Consider the following 18,402-nt stretch of genomic DNA (forward strand, 5'->3'; position numbering starts at 1 on the left):
AGTTAAACTTTTAGATTGCAATTTTAAATTTTGTGTAAGGGCAAAAAAAAAATAAAAGACAGTTTGGGTTTGTGTGTTTATTTTAGGGCATGTGCATGTGTGGTGTTTTGGTGTGTTGTATTTTTAACTTAAACCCTATGACGAATGTTTGGCTTTATAAACTTATTGGGGAGTGTGAAAAAAAAGTTTACACAAAGCTATAACATTTGAAGTGAATGAGAGAAAACAATGATTTAGCTAAGCATTTGCTTGACCATTAATTGTATAGGAGGCTGGATTGCTTTTTGTTAAGATCTTAAACCAGAAAAAAAAAATTATAAGCCAGGGCTTGCATATTTTATGTAATTATCTCTTGGACGGTACTAGTTAAAGATACCTTATTGGAACTGTTTTAAAAGTATTCGTTCTGTAGAAATGAGATTTTACTTTGCATTCTATATTCCTAAAATGTGGAGAGAGGATCTCAAGTTTAAAAAAAAAAGTAAGGTTAAAAAAAAAATGATAAATAATTTAAATAAATTCTCCTACTATGTCAATTATTCTTTAATTATTAACAGAATACATTTTTGTAAAGTAGAAGTTGCATTAATCCTTCCTGGTCACTGAGATACTTAGAAAATTTTCTTGAAAAGTATTGCATTTTGTAGACTTCAGTGTGTATTTTCTCAGCAGTTAGTTTATAATAAGTAGATACCTTCGTATAAGTTATTTCTCATATACCTTGGTAACCTGCCTCACTTCTAGAATATTTTAGAGTGAAGCTAGAGGATTACAAAAAAAAAAAAAAAAAAACTCACTGTTTCTAATTTGATGTTTAAATATTAATGAATTCAGATAGTCAAGGAGGACCTTCTTAGTTTTATTGGTAGATGTAACCTTTCTTAGAAGATATTTTTGCAGCTGTTTTCCTTCTCTAAGATAATCATGGAGATATATCTTATATCTTATATACAATAAGGAACCCTGGTGGCACAGTGGTTAAGCCCTTGGCTGCTAACTGAAAGGTTGTGGGTTTGGACCCACCAGAAGCTCCATGGGAGAACAATGTGGCAGTCTGCTTCCATAAAGATTACAGCCTTGGAGATCCTGTGGAGCAGTTCTCCCCTGCCCTGTAGGGTTGCTATGAGTTGGAATCAACTCTACAGCAAGGAAGTTAAGATATATTATAATAAAGTTACACTCTCATAGCAAATTCCTGTATAAAAGGGATTACTAAATCAATTGAAATGATACGAAAACATAATTCTGAGTAGTAATTAAAAAAAATAGATTGTAAGTAGTAGGTAAAGAGTTTATAGGGGGAGTGATAAAATTATTTTTTGATTTATAGACTTAAAAACCACTTTAAATGAACAAAGTCAAAATCTGTTTTCAGGTATATTAATATCAGTCCCATAAGGCTTTAAAAAAATGAATACCCACTTTTCAGAGTCAGCCAATTGAATGTAGTATAATAACTGTCAGGAAAGTGTTTTGTTTTGGTTTATAACGAGTTTAGTAAGATAGCATTCACATGTCATAAAGCTCACCCTTTTACAATATCCACTTCAGGGGGCTAACAGGGTTGTGAAGGGCGCTGAGTCGGAGCAGACCGTCTTTATGATGGCGGCTTTTAGTAGGGCAGACGGGTGACTATTCAACTAAACCAGTACCGAGTGCGGTGACTTTAGTGGCAATGTAAAACCCCCTTTTAAGTGGTCAGCTTTATTTTTCTCATTTCTTTTATTTTGTCAGATACCAATTTGAAGAAAACTTTCTAAAATGATTTCCAGTTTTGATTAATCTTTTTTTTTTTTTTTTTTTTTTAACACTTCTTGATGGACCAGTACTAATGAAGAACAAGGGCAGAATAGATAAATTCCTGAATAGTCCCAACATACTATCTTAACACAGAATTTCAGACTTATGTTTTTCTTCTCGTGTTGAACCTTAAGTACATATAAAAAAGTAAACATGGGTAATCTTGAAATTTTCTTTAACTTCCCTGGGCCTCCATTTCTTTTATCTGTTTAATAAAGCCATTGAATTAAATGATTGCCAAGAGTCTTTCTAGTTCTGGAATTTTATCATCTGATAAAATGTGTGTAATTAAAATGATATGAAAACATAAATCTGAAGAGAAAAAATGGATGAGACGTAGTCAATAAAGAGTTCATGGATGGAGTAATAAAAATTATTTGACTTACAAATTTAAAAGCCACTTTAAATAAACAAAGTCAAAATCTGCTTTCAGGTATATTGACTGATATCACGATATATCAATAAACACGTAATACATACAGAAACTTAATAAAATGTGTGTGATTTCCCTTTCATTTCCTTTACCGATAAGAGTAAAAAGTTAGGGTTTAAGTAACCAGAAAGGGAAAAATAAAAAAAATAATGAACTTGAATATTTATTATTTGAATGTTCTTTTTAGGAAAATTTAATATCTGTAATAACCCCTATTCTGACCTTCTGATGGATAAACAAAAAACAAGGGCCTGATGTTCAATATGCAGGAGTCCCTGGGTGGTGCAAATGGCTAACACGCTCAGCTGCTAGCCGAAAGATTGGAGGTTCGAGTCCACCAAAAGACACCTTGGAAGAAAAGCCTGGTGATCTACTTCTGAAAAATCAGCCATCAAAAGCCCTGTGGCGCACAGTTCTTTCTACTTTAACGTGGTGTCGCAATGAGTCAGAATCAACTCCATGGCAACTGTTAATTCAATATGCAACCTTCTCCCACATTCCTTGAGCTCATTATCTGTGTACTATAATGGAGAAAGCACCGGACCGGGAGACAGGATACCTGGGTTCAGATTATACACCTGTCACTAACCTCGACTTTGAACATCTTTCAGTAAGCAGCTGGACTGGATTAGACAATCTCTAAAGTCCTTCCTAATTTGTACTATTCCGAAATTCCATTAATGCTTCAGTTGTCTGATGCTTAATTGGCAGCCATCTCTAGGGCCTTGCCATTGCTCGCTTTAACCAAAAAAACCCAAAATTGCTATCAACAGTGCAGCTATTCAGCTGACAGCAACACTACAGCTTCAAGAATTGTGCAATGCTGCCAGTGATCATTGCTGTAATTCCTTCATTCCTGTGAACTGTGTACAGCTGTGTCTGTTGTAAAGAAAAAAGCTTTTCTAAGTTTACAGACATTCAGAATCATTCTGGAGTAGATGAAACCCAACCCCTGGGACATATCCAATTGCTTGTGTAGGACTGGTTGGAAGAAACTCTGGGGAGGTGTATCTCATAGCCCAAATTGTCCTGTGCCCCTAAAGAGAAACACATGGGCAGTTTGCCGCCTTCTTTCCTGATTAATGTTTAGGCTCTTGGAAAGCTCTATTAGCTTACCAAAAGACTAAAAGCTGTTGTGCAAATGGCCCTTAGTATCCAGAAGTGACTGCCATCTCCCTTCTAAAAAGGAAAGGCATACTTAATGTCACTGTAACCCTTAACCCCACATTCATTAGCTCCTGTAGCATCTCACCTACACTTGAAGTAGTTACCAACAAAAAAAACACAACTTGTTGCCATTGAGCCGATTTTGACTCAGTGAATCTATAGGACAGAGTAGACCTGCCCCATAGGGTTTCCAAGGAGCAGCTGGTGGATTCGAACTGCTGACCTTTTGGTTAGCAGCCAAGTTCTTAACTACTGTGCCACCAGGGCTCCGGAAGTAGTCAAGGTGAGGATATTATGCTTCAGATAAGTAACAGCATCTTGCACATGTTAGGTACCCAGTAAAAATTTATTGAGTCAACACATTAACATATTTAAATCTCTAGCAGTTTTAAAGAGGAGTAAAACAGTACACTTGAGATTACAGCATGAAGTCTTTTCTATATGGCATTTGGAATTATCATTCATCTGTCATCTTTTCAATCACTAGTTTACTTCTTCTGTGAGTAAGCAAAGGCAAAACTAAAACTACATATATTTTATTCATTTCATACCATAACTATATATGTAGCAAACAAAAAAAAAAAATTCCGACTCATAGCGACCCTGTTGTCCTATAGAACTGCCCCATAGAGTTTCCAAGGAGTGCCTGGTGGATTTGAACTGCCGACCCTTTGGTTTGCAGCCGTAGCACTTAACCACTGCGCCACCAGGGTTTCCATATATGTAGCATTTTCAGAAAGATGTAGTAATTTCAGAAAACAGAATTAGTCACTATTGATGTCTGAAGAAATAAAAGAACTTGTTATGTTGAATATAAATGTTAAACATCTGTTAAACATTAATACATTAAAATATTGGTGATAAAATGTGTTCCAAACTTAGTCAACAGTGTGTTGGGTTAAATTACTATAGCATAAATGATTTAATATATTCATTTCTTACGGTTGGAATTTTAGAAAACCTGCAATTATTTTTCCTAAAGGTGAAATTGAAACAGATAAGAAAGGTGAGAGTGAAGGTCTATATTTTAGCATTGAATATGATAGTGATTGCTAAGAAACTTAAATTTTAAATGTAATTAGTTGGCATTGTCTCATTCTAATTCATTCTGTTATAAGATCAAGTCCTTAGGAATGATTGAACGTTTCACACCAGCCCAGCTCTTTTTTTTTTTTAAACTTCTGAACTTCGTAGATATGGGATCCGCCCTGAAAATGTGATTCTCTATGGCCAAAGTATAGGGACAGTACCCTCCGTGGACCTTGCTGCTCGGTACGAGAGTGCTGCTGTTGTTCTGCATTCTCCTTTGACCTCAGGAATGCGAGTTGCTTTTCCTGATACCAAGAAGACCTACTGTTTTGATGCATTCCCAAAGTAAGTCACAAATATTCAAAATAGTATAATGCCAAGAAGCTATTTAAGGGAATTTTTTCCCTATCATTTGTGGTATTCGTGACACAGCCCACTTAGCCATGAGCTTTAATTTACATATATTAGAGAAATTGTGAAAAATTAATTAATGAAGAGAAGTGGTGGCCAGTCAGGAAACTGAAATGTTGGAATAATGGTAATCTAGTGAAAAGTGCTGAGGACCTTATACTCCAGGCAGTGGCACTAGTATTAGAAAGAATAGAATGAATTTACGAACTAAAATTGACAGAACTAAATATCAGATTGGATGTGGGATGCTGAAGAGAAAAAGAGCTCGAATGTGGCTCCCAGGTTTCTGACTTGAGCTGCTAATGGATGTGATGGTGCCATTGAGTCAAACATGTAATACTGTAGGGGAGGAACAGTTAGAGGGCAGTGAGCCACGTATGCATAGATGAGTGAGGGGTGAATGAATGATACTTAATTTACAAAGTAAATTCCAAAAAAAAAGTTGTCTTAAATGAACAAGAATAAGTATTCCCCCCACAAAGTCTACAAACATACAGTATTAGATGGATTTGAAAAGACTACTTCTCCTTCATGCTTCTTTAGATAGGGTAGTAGTTCCCACCTGTCACTCTTAATAGTCGAAAACATCAGTGGCCTATTTTTCTCAAAAAAAGGGAGAAGCTGGCAAATTTCAGTCTTGTTTCCTTTCCCCATTTGGCAGCATTATAAAGGATTTTTTTTTTTTTTTTTGGTGAATGTCAGATGAGCCAAAAGTTAAGGCATCACTTGATTCTTTATAAGAAAGGAAAGATCATTTCTAAAAACTTGTTTTCATCCTTAGCCAGTAAGGGGTCACTGTAGTAGGGAAGTTTATGGGAGCAGATAACCTTATCACTAGAGCAGGCTGTGGGAGGTTTGGGGTTTTGTCTTTTGTGTTTGCTTTTGTCTTAGAAGATGGTAGAGTGTAAGATACATGCATCATACTGCTGTGTCCAGCTGAATGATAGAGAGGAATTTAGAGGGGTGCTTATATCTGTGTCTGTCTCCCTTTTACATTTCTGGCCCAAAAGCAGAGAGAGCAACACTAACAAACTACTTGATAAGCTCATAATGCTTTTTCATTTAGGTTTTAATTCCTCTGCTATTAAACATCTTTCTGACAGCAAATGGTATATATCAAGCATTTTTTCTTACCAAACGCAACCTTTATTTATTTTATTGATTATTTCTTCCTTTCCGTCTTCACTTTCTGAAACTCCCATAATTTGGCTATATAGGACCTTTTAAATGGGCCCTACAATATCTGTATCTTTTCTTTATTTTCTGTCTTTTTGCTGTACTTTCTGAGGGAGTTCCTCAACTCTCTTGTAACCATTCAACTAGGATTTTCATTTCTGCTGTCATGCTTTTAATTTTCAAGATTTCACTCTCCTTTTGTGCTTATATGCCTGTTTCTCTTAAGGATTTTTAAAATGAGTTTTGTTTGTTTTTTTGGGATTCCTTCTCCATGTGGGTTTTCTTCCTCCAAGATGTCTTTTTAAAATACTGTTTTGGTCTCTGTCTTATATTCAAAGTGTTGTTCTCTGGTGTCTGATAGTTCTTGGTTTTTTGCTCATATGAAAGAGTGAGGGACTGAAGAGCTGATCTGTAGTAAATGATGAAGGCTTGTTGCTCTCAAGCTTCAATATGGAGTGATCTGACCAAGCCAGTTAGTTGGGGGACTTCACATCCCATGTCAATATTTATAAATATTTTCTTTTAAGGTAGATACAATCGCCAAAGAAGTCTCTTTCCAAACTCCCCATGGAGGATGAAGGCCCAGCTGCCAACATTCTGGGAGCCAAATAGGGAGAGTGGTTTCATAGCAGCCAGTGTATATATGTTTACTTGATCTCTGTGATACCTCTGCCCAAAACTATGTCTGATAATTCTCTAATCCACAAACCCTCCAGTCTTGTCCTTGGATAGGGCAATTGCCTAGCTGCATAAAAGGGATAAGGGACCTGGGGGGAGGAGGCCTAGATGGATTTTGAACAAATCCTATATATTTCTCCCATTGTCTTTATGTCAGTTCGTTTGCCTTCTGTGATATCAACTTGGTTGTTCCCTTTACCTTCTACCCCGTTAGAATCCTGTTTTCTCCTATTCATTTAATCAGTTACCTCATGCATCCATCTGCTTTCTCTCTCCAAAATTTTGTTGGTTTTTAATTTATGCCCTAAAACAAAAACAATTTTATTGTTACTTTAACAGGGGATTAGGAGGGGAAAAATAATGAGTGTAAAGGGGCATGATGTTAGTACATACTGATGATGATTATGCTGAAATGGTCCTTAGTTTCCTCCTCTTCGTGAAATCTGAGTTTCTCTTTGAAAAAAAAGAAATATTGTACAGAGGATGTAGTAGGACGCAGTAGCTGTTGAGTGATTATACCAAAACAGAATACATGAAGTTAACTTCCTCAGATAATCTTAGGGTGGGGTTATTTGAAATCCAAGAAGCTTCCATCTCTTCTGAACTGATTCAAAGAAGTTCTGATGTTTGAATTATTTGTTTGAAATAGCACAAGAAAATTTCTTATATGTTCCTTTATATAGTTTTTTTTTTCTCCCTTCTCTTTCCCTACAGCATTGACAAAATCTCTAAGATAACCTCTCCAGTATTAATAATTCATGGGACTGAAGATGAAGTCATTGACTTTTCACATGGCCTTGCATTGTTTGAGCGTTGCCAAAGGCCTGTGGAACCTCTGTGGGTTGAAGGAGCTGGTCACAATGATGTGGAACTTTATGGACAGTATCTTGAAAGATTAAAACAGTTTGTGTCACAGGAACTGGTAAATTTGTAAAATATTCTGTAAATTGTATACTGGGTTTTCTTTCCTTACTGAACTGCACTCCTTGGTAAATAACATAAAACCTGAAGGTTTTGTTTACAAATCATGTCAGTTGCCTTCATAAATGTACAGGTAATGATTTGTTAACAGACTTAATGAAAGTTTTAATTACCAGAACTAGAAACTGGAAATAACAGTATCATGCAGTCAGGCTGTGTAATTTATATTTTTTCTGTGAATTTTTTTTAAACATCAAGATGAGTACTGTATGAAATTTTAATTCTATAAAATCAAATGCTGTAAAAGTATTCCCAAATGCTTTTGCATATCAGAAACAAATTTATAAATATTTTTAAAACATCTCAGTGTACTTAAATCTTATCCTGGTATACAAATGTAATATCACTCTTTAAAAAAGAAAAGCTGTATATCTAAAACAGTCCAAGTACTCAAAATAGAATAAGCTGTAAAAAACAATATGAAAACATATGAGTTCACTAGAGTTGACCTCAACCCTGTTGTACAGGGATAGAGGTTTAAACAGTCATTTTACTGTAAAATACATTGAATTTTCTGTATTCTCTGGTTATCATATATTTTCTCCTCAAAAAAAAAAAAAAATGATGTAAGTCTTAATTTTTATGCCATCTGTTGATTTACCAACTAGTTACCTTGTAAATGAGAAGTCATAATAACACTGAATTTTAACCCTTTTCGATTTATAAGTTTGGTACCGTGAGGCAACTACTTAAATTTTTCATTTTAGTTTTAAAAGGTATTTAGAGCTTCAAGGATGATTTTGTATGCACTGTTGTTTTAAACTTTGACTAATCTGGTAGAATTGCAGTGCTTTGAAAACCTGAAAGTTCATTAGTTCTTTAGGACCACAAACAGAGTGGCTATTTGGTCTCTTTTCAGGTTCACTGTGGCTACTTTTAAGAGTAGGACCCATTGTTTTGGATTACTATCTGAGAATTTCATGAATTCACTCCTAGAAACAGAAGATGAGAAAACATTTAATTCTTAACTTTTATATTAACCAATACAATAAAAAATAAAGCTTATAAACACACACACACAAAAACTAAGTTGCCTTTCCTTGAATGAATCCTGCCTGAATAAAACAATGAAAGAAAAATAAAAATAGAATTAACGGTATGTAGTCTAATTTGTAAATGAATGAATATTGAAATAATACACACTGTGGATATATTTTAAGGCCTTATGTAGTTTTAATTGTTCTGCTTGTTCTGTGGTTATGTCTAAGACTATAGTAGATTCTCTTCAAAGTATATCAAGTATTGTGAATGCTTTGGTTCAGATGTGTCAAATTAACAGTAAAACAGCAAATATACCATTCAGCTCTGCTTGCTTGCCTTCTTCTATGCTCCCTACCCTCCACCGAAAAGAATGGAAAAAAATTACCGTCCTTTATAGAACATAATTCTATAGTTTTCTAAATTTTATCATCACTCCTTTCTTTTGGAGGGATTTTTCCCTTCGCAATATTGTCTTGGAACCTATACATTTTCTACTTTGCACAATATACAACCCAGGATTCAGCCCCATCTTTTCTTTGATTACCTGGGAAAATCTAAATACTGGTCATACTAATTCAGCATTCATTCAACAGATATTATTGAATGTCTAAATCACACAAAACCCTATGCTGGGGCTGTAAGGAGGAAAGAAGATAAGACATAGACCGTGTCCGCGTAGACGTCACAGTGTAGCTGAGGAGACAGCTCCTCATAGCACAAATATTTATTACTATTTTGATAAGGGCTAGAGGAGATTTGTAGGGTGTTATAAGAGGTACTCTTGGGAAGGGAACATAGGAAACAACACAAGGAAGAGAGTTCGGTGCAGAGGTGGTATTTGCACGGAGCTTTGAAGGATGACTAATAGTTTACTAGACATGGGTGGCCCTGGGGAAACATTCCGGGCTGAGGGGAACAATATATGGAAGCCTAGAGGAAAGTGATACATTTGAAATGTAAGAAGAATGGACAGAGGGCAAGGGGAAAGATGGCAAGAGAATGAGACCGACAAGCTAGTTAGGGGCATAGTCGTAAATGGTATCAAGAATCCTGATCTTTATAGACCAAAAATTGGAGATTTTTAGCTTGCTAGAAATAACATGGGAGCCAACTGTTAAGAAACGAATGTAATCTTAGGGGGCTAAAAAATGTATCATGGGGAAGTAGTCTCATATACAAAGTGCTGGCCAAACCACATCTCCAGTATTGATCTCATTTCAGGATTAAATGAAAAGATAATTCACAAATTAGAGCAAAGCTTGTTCTGTGATTATGTCTAAGGCTATAGTAGATTCTCTTCAAAGTATAGCAAGTATTGTGAATGCTTTGGTTCAGATGTGTCAAATTAACAGTAAAAATTTTTCCAAGTTGGAAAAATTCCTGTAAACTGAAACACAAAGACTAGCTGAAGAATGGTGTGACTAAGGAATGATAGCTGTCTTCGAATATTTGAGAGGCAAGTACAATTTGTTGTTCTTCGCTCTCAGAGCAGAACTAGAACTATAAACTGAAAATTACAAAATGGCAGATTTGAGCTCAGTATATGAAAGAATTTATGGTTACTTTTCCATCAAGGAAAGGGACTGCCTTCTGGAAATCAAAGAGTATTTTACTACTGGAGGCAGAGCAGAAGCTGAATGACCCGGCTGCAGCAGAAGAAATTCTAGATTTAAATGGCAAGTTGTACTAGATATAGTATGTAGATCCCTTTTAAGATTTTATATTCTGTTCAGATTTCCCCTGCCTTCTCCTTGGAGCATCGCTGAGCCTGCAGCATCTAGAAGACAAAATGATGTAGGAGAAAGGATTAAATTGTCAAGCAGAACTGGGTTCTCAGCTGACACTAATTAGATCTGTGGTCTGGGGCAAGTCACATCTACTGGAAGTAAAGAGATGGAACGGATTGGTGAATATCCCTTGCATTTCTAACAATGTGGAAGTCCCTCAGCCCCACGGGTATGTAATGTCTCATGTCAATTTGTAACCAATTTTTAACTGTGGCTACAGTAGCCGCAGGAGCCCTGGTGGCTCAGTGGTTAAGGAATAAGGCTGCTTACCAAAAGGTTGGCAGTTCGAATTCACCAACCGCCCCTTAGAAACTCTATGGGGCAGTTCTGCTCTGTCCTGTAGGTTCACTATGGTTTGGAATTGACTCGATGGCAACAGGTTTGGTTTAGAGTAGCCCCAGGTAGCTTGTTCATATTTGGCTTTCGTGCATAGCAACTTGGTGCAATTTAGATGGTAACTCTAATCCTGGGAAAAGAGCCAGCAGTGCACAAACCTTCTGCCATATCCTACAATTCCAAAAAAAAGAATAGGTATATTAATACCTTTTCATCAATTTCTTTTTCACATTTCTAGCTTATGCAAATTTACTAGTTCTATGTCCTAAAGAATATACATCACAGTACCTTTTTTTCTTGGTGTTTACGATAAATATATAGATGTTACTCACGTTAGGAAAGCTTGATACACGGGCAAGAATTTTTAAAATTGCAAACACATCAATTGTGATGTAATTAGTGATGGTCCTAGTGCATTTAGACATTCTATGTAACAAAACGTGATTTGAGCACATTTCAAGAACAAGTATCATGGAAAGCCAAATAAACTCATAAATCTTAACAACTTTAGAGATGATATAGCCTATTCCCTTCACTGTACAGATAAAGAAACAAACCCAAAGAAGGAAAATGACTCTCCCAAGGTCGGCAATCTAATTGTCAGAGGTGGTACTATGTCCCGTTATCTTCACTTCACCAGGTTTCTTGGACTAACACACCGATGATCCTTTTGAATTCTAATGCACATAAATTGATTTGCTCTCCAGTATTAGTCATCCTTTTATTTAATGGTTCCTAAATTCCTTCAAAGTGTTATTGGCTGGTTATTCATTGAGTAGTAAATTGGTAGGTTGTGCTTTTGACATTTCTGAAATTAATGATTTGTATATTTAAAGTGACTCTAATACTAATTTTACTAAGCTCAGTAACAGCTGTTTAGTTGTGTTAAAACCTAGTTAGGGTGATAACCATAGTCACATGAATGAATAATCACCTGTTTACTTCAGCAGCACATATACTACAATTTATAACGAGCCGAGAGTAAGCAATTGCATTGAGAAAATTACCGAAATAGTTATTACTAATTGGTTATGGATGGGCCTTTAAATTTTTTGCTTTGTTTGAAAATATGCAATACATTCAAATATGATAGTATGTTGCTCTCTAGTAGTAAGTAATGTAGTCCCCAAATGTCCAGTACCCAAAAACTGTAACAGTTTATATATGGTATTTTTTTTTTATTTGATAGTTGAAATTATGTTCTGAATTAGAGCTTGCAGAATGGAGTATAAAGACAGAGAGCAGTTGTCTACCACCACCTCTCTAAATGGATTATGCCTGTGATTGGATCCTTGAATGCGTAATCCTAAGGAAGGAAGGAAACATCTCTAACCTGGAAATGACCCGCATTAAAGTTTTAAAAAAAAAAAGCAGGAACTAAAGCGTAGACTGTACAAATGTGAGTTGAGAGCTAGTAAACTACAGCTGGTTCTTTCATATGAAGCCAGATGGAATTGAAATTATTTTACTCCCTCTCTTTATTTCCTCTTGTAGGCCTTGTACTGAACTTGCATAATACAATTATAACACTTCTAGAAAAAAATTTAATAGTTACGCTTTAAAAAATGATATCTCTATACTAGAAAAATAGGGGACGTTGCTATTTTTAAGTATTTTGGGGTAATGTTTTTTATCTGCTGATAAAATGCAAGTTTTAGCTACTGTACTACTTGATTAGTTCAGAACAGAGGGGTTTTTTCCCCCAAGAACTGCTTAATTCACTCTATTCAGTTGAGGAGATAGGGAGGAGAGAGGTTTATGGATATAGGAGCACCTGAATTAAAATTTTAAAATGTACTTCATTCTAATCTGCCTTTTAGCCCTTTTCAAAATTACCTGCTAAGTATGGTGAATTTATGGAAAGTGAATCAAAACATCTAATTGGCATTGTACACTCTGCATCTTCCCAAGATGAAGCACTGTGTTTGTATTTAAGCACCTAATTTCAAAATGTGTAAATACATTCAAGTTTAAAACTGTGATACGTCAGAGGCCATCTATATTACTTCACCAAAGTTAGAGATTTTATGAGTTTTTTGAGATTCGAGCTATTAAAAGGAGCAAGGTTTTTTTTTTAGTCTGGAAGCCTGAGGTTTAAGCCTTCTAGGTCTACCACTAGGAAAAAAAAAAACTGGGTGTGTAGGAGGGAGACACAAGAAAATAGCTTGTAAATCACTGAATACACACGATACTGTTGAGAGTGATCATTAAACTTGTTAAGTACCCAATGTAATAAAAAAAAAAAAGTGAAAATATGTATAGTTGATCAATTGACATGATTATACCTCCATAAAATAAGATGTGACTGCTTATCAAAGCCAGAAGGGAATATATACAATGAAGAATGACTGTGTTTTTAGAAAGGTATCTTTTATTTTGCTATGTTGTTTTTTATTATTTAAAAGAATAAAAAAACTGGTTTTTATCTTCATTGTCAACCTGGGCATCTGAAACTATGACCCCAGAATAGGCCAAGGAGAAATAACTCTCTGGTGTGTGTTTAGCTTGAGAGAACAGCAAGAAACATAACCAAAGAGGAAGATTGCTTGTACTTGGGTGATAGAGGGATATTTTCTCCCAGGAAGTATAACAAGTAGTATAATTATTGTAATGCCTTACATTTCTATGGACCCCTGGTGGCACAGTAGTTAACAGCTCGGCCACTAACCAAAAGGTCAACAGTTCAAATCCACCAGCTGCTACTTGGGAACTGGGGCATTTCTACTCTGTCCAGTAGGGTTCCTACAAGTCAGAACTGACTGGACAGCAACAGATTTATGGGTGTTTACATTTCTGGAGAAGGGCATCATGCTTGGCAGAGTACCGGGTCGGCGGAAAAGAGGAAGATCCTCAGCGAGGTGGATTGACACAGTGGCTGCAACAATGAGCTCAGGCATAACAATGTAAGGATGGCGCAGGACTGGGCAGTGTTTCGTTCTGTTGTGCATGGGGTCGCTATGAGCTGGAACCAACTCGATGGCACCTAACAACAAAACAACAACAAACATTTCTACAAACCTATTTTCTACAAAGCACTTTAATGTGCAGTATCTAATTTGGAATCCATAACTCAGCAATGTGAATATTCTGTAAAGTAAGTGCTAGGATTCTATATTTGGGTTTTATTTTTCCCCCAAGAGGCATATATTGTAATGAGCACTCAATGAAGGTGGGTAAGGTGGGGTGGAGTTCTCCCATCTGATCCCGCCAAGGCTCTGGGGTGACCCATTTCTTTCCTGGGTGCTTTTGGCGTAGGGGCAGGTAGGAGAGGCTTGTGTTCTTGTGTCAGCCCTTCTGCAGGCTCCCCCTGGCTTGTCCTCAGCATCTCTGGCCGCTAGGCTCTATTTCTCAGTAAGTATTGGAGCAATTGATCTGGTCATCCCAGGACCGATCACAGCAGAGGCCAAGATCTCACAAGGTATCATGTTGGGGACTTGCCCCATGTCATCCATAAAGCTGATTCCTCTCTTCAAACTGGCAGGTGCTCTGAAACAGGCAGGTCACAGAAGCAGGTAGTCACGTTCCAGATCAGCGCAGGAGTTATGCTTACTGAACATACTTCAGTTTCTACAGAGATGGCCTATAACGTTGTGATGCAGCTCAAGTCAAGGGTCAAAGTGTCCCAATCATAGTTAGGATAAGGAGCCCAAAGGGCAAAGAACTTTTGGGTGGGGACTTGGGGAAGTGGCAACACAAGTGTTAGTGCATCTTTGCTGCCTGCTTCTTGTCACGATGGCTGAGTGTCCTCCTAGAGCATCCACGTGCAGGTATAGTTGTCTTCTTGGCTGAACACTGAACTTCATTCAGACAGGGCCTCTGTATGGGGTCAGCTGCTGAGCGGTTTCGTGACAAGGAGCAGATGCATCTCAGATGACAGATGTCCAGTATGGACACTTCCTGGGGTGGGGGAGATAAACAACTTGGGGTGAGGAAATGCCAGGCTGGTTCCTAGGGCTGGCACAGGACAGGAGTGTAGCAGGGGAGCTGCCTCCTGGAAAAAGGAAAACCCAGCACTCCCACAAGGAACCCTGGTGGCGCAAACAGTTAAGGGCTTAGCTGCTAACCAAGAGGTAGGTGATTCGAACTCACCCACCACCTCCGCAGGAGAAAGAAAACCCTATGGAGCAGTTTTATTCTCTCATATGGGGTCACTATGAGTCAAAATTGACTTGATGGCACCTAAAAAAAAAAACAAGCACCTCCATAGGTGGCTGTGGTGCTTTATAGCCAACTCCATGGAGATGCCAGGTAGATGCTCTAGCCTTGCCTGCCTTTGCTTAGAGGCTTGGGGCCTCCCACATAGGTTCCAGAAGCTATAGCCAGACAGCCAAGGCCAAGGCTGCACCCATCCTGGGGGAAGAATTAGTCAATTGCTGCTTAGGAGATTGGGTTCTGTCCAGCAGTTCTGGATTTTAGGGACCCTCCTTCTCTGGTGAATGTTACTGCTGTTGTCTTCTATGTTAAAGGAAAAAAAAAAAAAAGTGAGTTTTAAAGAAACAGCAACATGCCTTTCCAGCTTTTGCCAATGTTGAGATTGTCTTCTAAATGACTCAGCACCAGTGCAAGAAACCGAGAGGGCATGTAAGTGGTAGCATGCATCAGTCAGCCTTAAACTTTGTTGTTAGTGCCATCAAGTCAGTTCCGACTCATAGCGACCCTATGCACAACAGAACAATACACTGCCCAGTCCTGCACCATCCTCACAACGGTTGCCATGCTTGAGCCCATCGTTGCAGCCACTGTGTCAATCCATCTCATTGAGGGTCTTCCTCTTTTTTGCTGACCCTTTACCAAGCATGATGTCCTTCTCCAGGGACTGATCCCACCTGATAACATGTCCAAAGTATGTGAGAGGTAGTCTCACCATCCTTTCTTCTAAGGAGCATTCTGATTGTACTTCTTCCAGGACAGATTTGTTCGTTCTTTTGGCAGTCCATGGTATGTTCAATATTCTTCGCCAGCACCATAACCCAAAGGTGTCAATTCTTCGGTCTTCCTTATTCATTGTCCAGCTTTCACATGCGTATGAAACAATGGAAAACACCATGGCTTGGGTCAGATGCACCTTAGTCCTCAAGGTGACATCTTTGCTCTTCAACACTGAAAAGTTCTTTTGCTGCAGATTTGCCCAATGCAATGTCTTTTGGTTTCTTGACTGCTGCTTCCATGGCTGTTGATTGTGGATCCAAGTAAAATGAAATCCTTGACAACTTCAATCTTTTCTCCGTTCATCATGATGTTGCTTATTGGTTTAGTTGTGAGGATTTTTGTTTTCTTTATGTTGAGGTGTAATCTATACTGAAGGCTGTGGTCTTTGATCTTCATCAGTAAGCGCTTCAAGTCCTCTTCACTTTCAGCAAGCAAGATTGTGTCATCTGCATAACACAGGTTGTTAATGAATCTTCCTCCAGTCCTGATGCCCCATTCTTCTTCATACAGTCTAGCTTCTTGGATTATTTGCTCAGCATACAGATTGAATGGGTGTGGTGAAAAGATACAACCCTGATGCACACCTGTCCTGACTTTAACCCATGCAGTATCCCCTTGTTCTGTTTGAACGACTGCCTCTTGATCCGTGTACAGATTGCTCATGAGCACAATTAGGTGTTTCAGAATTCCCATTCTCCACAATGTTATCCGCAACTTGTTATGATCCACACAGTCAAATGCCTTTGCATAGTCAATAAAACACAGGTAAACATCTTTCTGATATTCTCTGCTTTCAACTAGGATCCATCTAACATCAGCAACGATATCCCTAGTTCCACGTCCTCTTCTAAATCCGGCTTGAATTTCTGGCTCTTCCCTGTCAATACACTGCTGCAGCTGCTTTTGAATGATCTTCAGCAAAATTTTTCTTGCATGTGATATTAATGACATTGTTTGATAATTTCCGCATTGGATTGGATCACCTTTCTTGGGAATAGGCATGAATATGGATCTCTTGCAGTTGGTTGGCCAGGTAGCTGTCTTCCAAATTTCTTGGCATACACAAGTGAGCACTTCCAGCACTGCACCCGTTTGCTGAAACATCTCAATTGGTAAAAAAAAAAAAAAAAAATTGTGAGTTTTAAAGAAACCGAGAAACACGCCTTTCCAACTTTTGCTGATGTTGAGAGTGTCTTCTAAATGACTCAGCATTGATCTGATATATGGAGAGGGAGCATCTAAGTGGTAGCATGCATCAGTCAGCCTTAAACTCAGTAATACTTAATAGCCGTCACTGACTGAGATGATGGATTTGAAAGTGCTCTGTTTAGAGTCATAATGACAAAAAGTTGAGCAGCTGCAAACATCAGGGAATGTGGAATAGAATTTACAGTGACCTTGAAAATGAAGCAGCAGGTACACTGAGACCAAAGAGAAGGAAAATAGGGGGAAACAATGCAAGAGCTGTTAAAAAAAAAAAATGCCATTGAGTCAATTTCAACTCATGGTGAACCCTACAGGACAGAGTAGAACTGCCCCAGAGGGTTTCCAAGGAGCGGCTGGTGGATTCAAACTGCCGACCTTTTGGTTAGCAGCCGAGCTCTTAACCACTATGCCACCAGGGCTGCACCATAGGTATTAGGAGTAATAAATCCTTTCAAAAAAATATGCGTAATCAGGAGGAAGGCAGGGTAGGTGTCAATACAGCCAAACATCATGTCAATTAAGGAACATTTTGCAATTTATGAGATACACAGAAGCACAACATTTAGAAAATGTTCTGGCCTGATAACTTGACTTTGAGTAAAGAGTAGAACTTTTTTTGAAATGCTGGATATAGGCTATATTGGGAGTATGAATAGGACTTTGTCTTGTCTCTTCAACATTTGTTAAACTCTAATTTTTGTAATATTTTATCTCTGCTTTTTTATGCTCAGGATCTGCCTAAGAGAAACAAAAGTATATAAAAGAGAACACGTAGTCCCTGGGTGGCACAAATGATTAAGTGCTCCACTACTAGCTGAAAGGTTGGCGGTTCGAACCCACCCAAAGACATCTCAGAATATAGGCCTAGTGATCCGCTTCCAGAAGGTCTCAGCCTTGAAGACCCTATGGAGCAGCTCTGCTCTGCACACATGGAGTCACAATGAGTCGGAATCTACTCAGTGGTGGCTGACAACAAGAAGGAAGCCTAACGATTCCCATTGTGGCTGCACCAGTCTTTGAAATCCTTCCCAGTGTTTCCCAGAATACGTCAACGCAAAGCCCCACTGCAAGAAGACCTGGAATGAGACACGAGGGGCATCTGACTATGTACTATCCCTTTTAATCTGACCAATTATAGGTAGTTCTCAAGTAGAGCCCTGCAGAGTGTTGTAAAGAAAGAAGATCCTCAGAAAGACAGACCCTCCTCATTAGAAATCTGCCCTCCAAAAAAGCTACCTGCATTTTCTTACCTGTTAGATGGAAAATGTCTGAAAAGCGGAGATTGTCTTTCCCTCTTTATATCTCCTTACCTTCCCCTCGGTAACAAACCTTCCTGACAATTGAATTAATTAGTATCCACACCACTAGTTGCCACCTAGCCGATCCCGACTCATGGCTACCCCATGTTAGAGTAGAAATGTGCTGCATAGGATTTTCAGTGGATGATTTTTTTGGAAGTAGATTGCTCAGCCTTTCTTCCGAGGCACT

General features: G+C 38.0%; 1 protein-coding gene across 2 annotated transcripts in view; it reads left to right on the plus strand.

The window, feature by feature from the left end:
* Positions 1-16,815, plus strand: part of ABHD17B (abhydrolase domain containing 17B, depalmitoylase) — a 49,330-nt gene extending 32,515 nt beyond the window's left edge. For both annotated transcript variants that reach the window (XM_064291226.1, XM_064291225.1), the window contains 2 exons: positions 4,595-4,774; positions 7,409-16,815. In XM_064291226.1, the coding sequence (XP_064147296.1) occupies positions 4,595-4,774; positions 7,409-7,628 (400 nt within the window). In that variant the 3' untranslated portion in view covers positions 7,629-16,815. The remainder of the gene's footprint in view (positions 1-4,594; positions 4,775-7,408) is intronic.
* The last annotated feature ends 1,587 nt before the right edge of the window (positions 16,816-18,402 follow it).

The sequence above is a fragment of the Loxodonta africana genome, chromosome 9 (genome assembly GCF_030014295.1).
Source record: "Loxodonta africana isolate mLoxAfr1 chromosome 9, mLoxAfr1.hap2, whole genome shotgun sequence".
In the NCBI taxonomy this organism is placed as follows: domain Eukaryota; kingdom Metazoa; phylum Chordata; class Mammalia; order Proboscidea; family Elephantidae; genus Loxodonta; species Loxodonta africana.